The 2,229-nt window shown below is 57.2% G+C and overlaps 1 protein-coding gene across 1 annotated transcript; it reads right to left on the bottom strand.

The window, feature by feature from the left end:
* Positions 1-980: 980 nt before the first annotated feature.
* Positions 981-1,347, bottom strand: SPRG_18468 (hypothetical protein; the record flags this gene model as incomplete). Its single annotated transcript, XM_012357907.1, has 1 exon — positions 981-1,347. A coding segment is annotated over one exon (367 nt), but the record flags the coding sequence as incomplete, so codon positions are not given.
* Between the last annotated feature and the right edge of the window lie 882 nt (positions 1,348-2,229).

Raw genomic sequence — 2,229 nt, forward strand, 5'->3', positions numbered from 1 at the left:
CTGCGACTCGCACCACAGTATGGCAAACCACAATCTGCGATGAGTGCGACGACGAGCTTCCGGACGATCAAGAGAAGCTGCGCATCCTACTGCTGCGCATCGAGCAAGCGTCCCCGGCGTAGGTTAGCGTCATCGCTCCGACACATGTATGAGAAAGAAAATGCAATCGTGATGTATAAATCTCTGTCCTTTCCCAAAATGCAGGTACCCGCCCCATCCAATGTCATGACGTGGCGCGCCCCGCAACACGTCCGTTTTCTCGTATTGGGTTTGTCGAATTGTAGCCAATAAGAGTAGAAATTCAAGTGGTTGCCAGATCACATCATCCCGCTGCAAACAAGATGGAACTGTATGTGATGAGATCACATGTGTTTATTTACACCATGAAATGCCATCCTTGACTTGACGACGGAATCGACGTCCGCGAGAGTCGCTCCGTCATTCGAACGTGTTGCAAATCGCAGTACGCTGTATACGCAGAGTAGATAGCGTCCCCTTCGTCGTAGGACATGTTGTCCATCAGGTCGTCTTCGAACGAGAACCGACGAGGCGGCGTCACCGTCTCGTACTCGGACGCACTTGGATCGTGCTTGCAAAACGACCGAACGCGAGCCGGCTGCTGGTGTACATACGGACTGCAGAAGAAGAAGAGTGTCTTGGGACACATTCGACACATGCTGCGGCAGCCGACGATCGGCTTGCAACACGCTGTGCACGTCTCGGGCGCCGGATGCTGTGTCGACGCGACAAAGGCGCGGACGCGGGCGAGTGCGTCCTCGCGTAGACTGGACGATACGGGCAGGTGGACGGCAAAGTGGCAGAGCAACAACAAGTTGTCCTTATTGGGGTGGCTCTCAAGGTGGCACGTGTAGTAGGCCAACGCCAATTCATCGTTGCCAGCCATCCAGTAGGCCAGCCCCAAGTTGACCCGCACTAGCCATTGGGATGGTAAGAGCAGCTATGTACCTGAGGCAGCATACCATCACGAAGCTGGTGCGTGAGCTTGGGGCACTTGACCAAAGACGCTTCGAGTCGGAGGAGAAGCGACGTGGCCTCTGGTACGCTCTCAGTCATGAGCTCGAGCGCTGCGACGCTCATCTTGTGCACATTGGTGTCGCTGTTGTCGGGCCCGAGCGTCTGCTCCGCAGTCGCCGCGAGGCGCTCGGTGAGCGACTTGTAAAGTTGGCCCGTGAAGAGGTAGATGTTGCCCAGGCACGACGCAGCTCGCGTTGTCGTCGAGGGGTCAGGGCCCAAGGTAGCTTCGAGCACCGGCAGTGCCCTCTCGAGCCAGCGCGCTGCAGTACGCCGGACACTGAGATACACGTAGTTGACTCGGATCACCATCATCTTGTCGGCCGGTCGTGGGGGCCAACGTGTGGCGAAAGATTTCAAAGAGCTCGAGGCTGAGCGACAAGGCCATGCGTGAGTCGCCGTTCCTGCCGAGCGCTAGTGCGTAGCTGGATCGGCCATGTAGCGTCTTGTCGTGGAGGACGCCGAGGTGCTTGGTCGCCGCTTGGATCGTCGAGGGTGGAGCACGGTACAAGTCGGCAATGGTTATCAAGAAGTGTAAACCTCGTCGAGCTCCATGTCGTTGCAACCGACCAAGGAAACAGCGCCCCTCAAGAGATATCGGACACCATGAGCGGCGTCGAGTTTGGCCTCACGTCTACCCCAACTTTGTCTTGGCCGTGTGGGTGTACCTTGCCGCCCTCACACCGACGTACCGCCAGTGTTAAAGAGGCGAGATGGATGGCACAATGGCAGCTGTCGAGATACCTCAGCGCGACGATGGCAATCGAGCAAGACACAGCGTGTTGTTTTGTGTAGTTCTGCGTACGACGGCGTCCTAGCGCAGGCGATGGACCTCGCAACGATACACCAAGCATGGCTGCCATTGCCGACGCTGATCGAGCGCTATGTACTCTGCCTTCTGCGTACTACCAACCCGCCCAAAGACATTGAATCACCCTGTTCCATGCGACGTACTAGCCGAGGTGGCGTCGGAGCCCAAGGCGCCAGCCAGATGACCCGCCTTTCCGAGACCACGGGATGGCATCGCGTTGGTCAAAGCAAGTCGCTTCCATGTCCCGTCGGTCGCATCGTGCTGGCTGTGCTGGGCAAGGCGACTGCAGCGCCTTCGTCCTGGCTGCCGCTTTGCTCTGCCGCTTGCTCGTTTCGTTGTTGTTGTTGAAGTGGGTCGTCTATTACAATAGATAAAACTATGCTAAA

This window comes from Saprolegnia parasitica (genome assembly GCF_000151545.1).
Source record: "Saprolegnia parasitica CBS 223.65 unplaced genomic scaffold supercont2.1226, whole genome shotgun sequence".
Taxonomy (NCBI): Eukaryota; Oomycota; class Saprolegniomycetes; order Saprolegniales; family Saprolegniaceae; genus Saprolegnia; species Saprolegnia parasitica.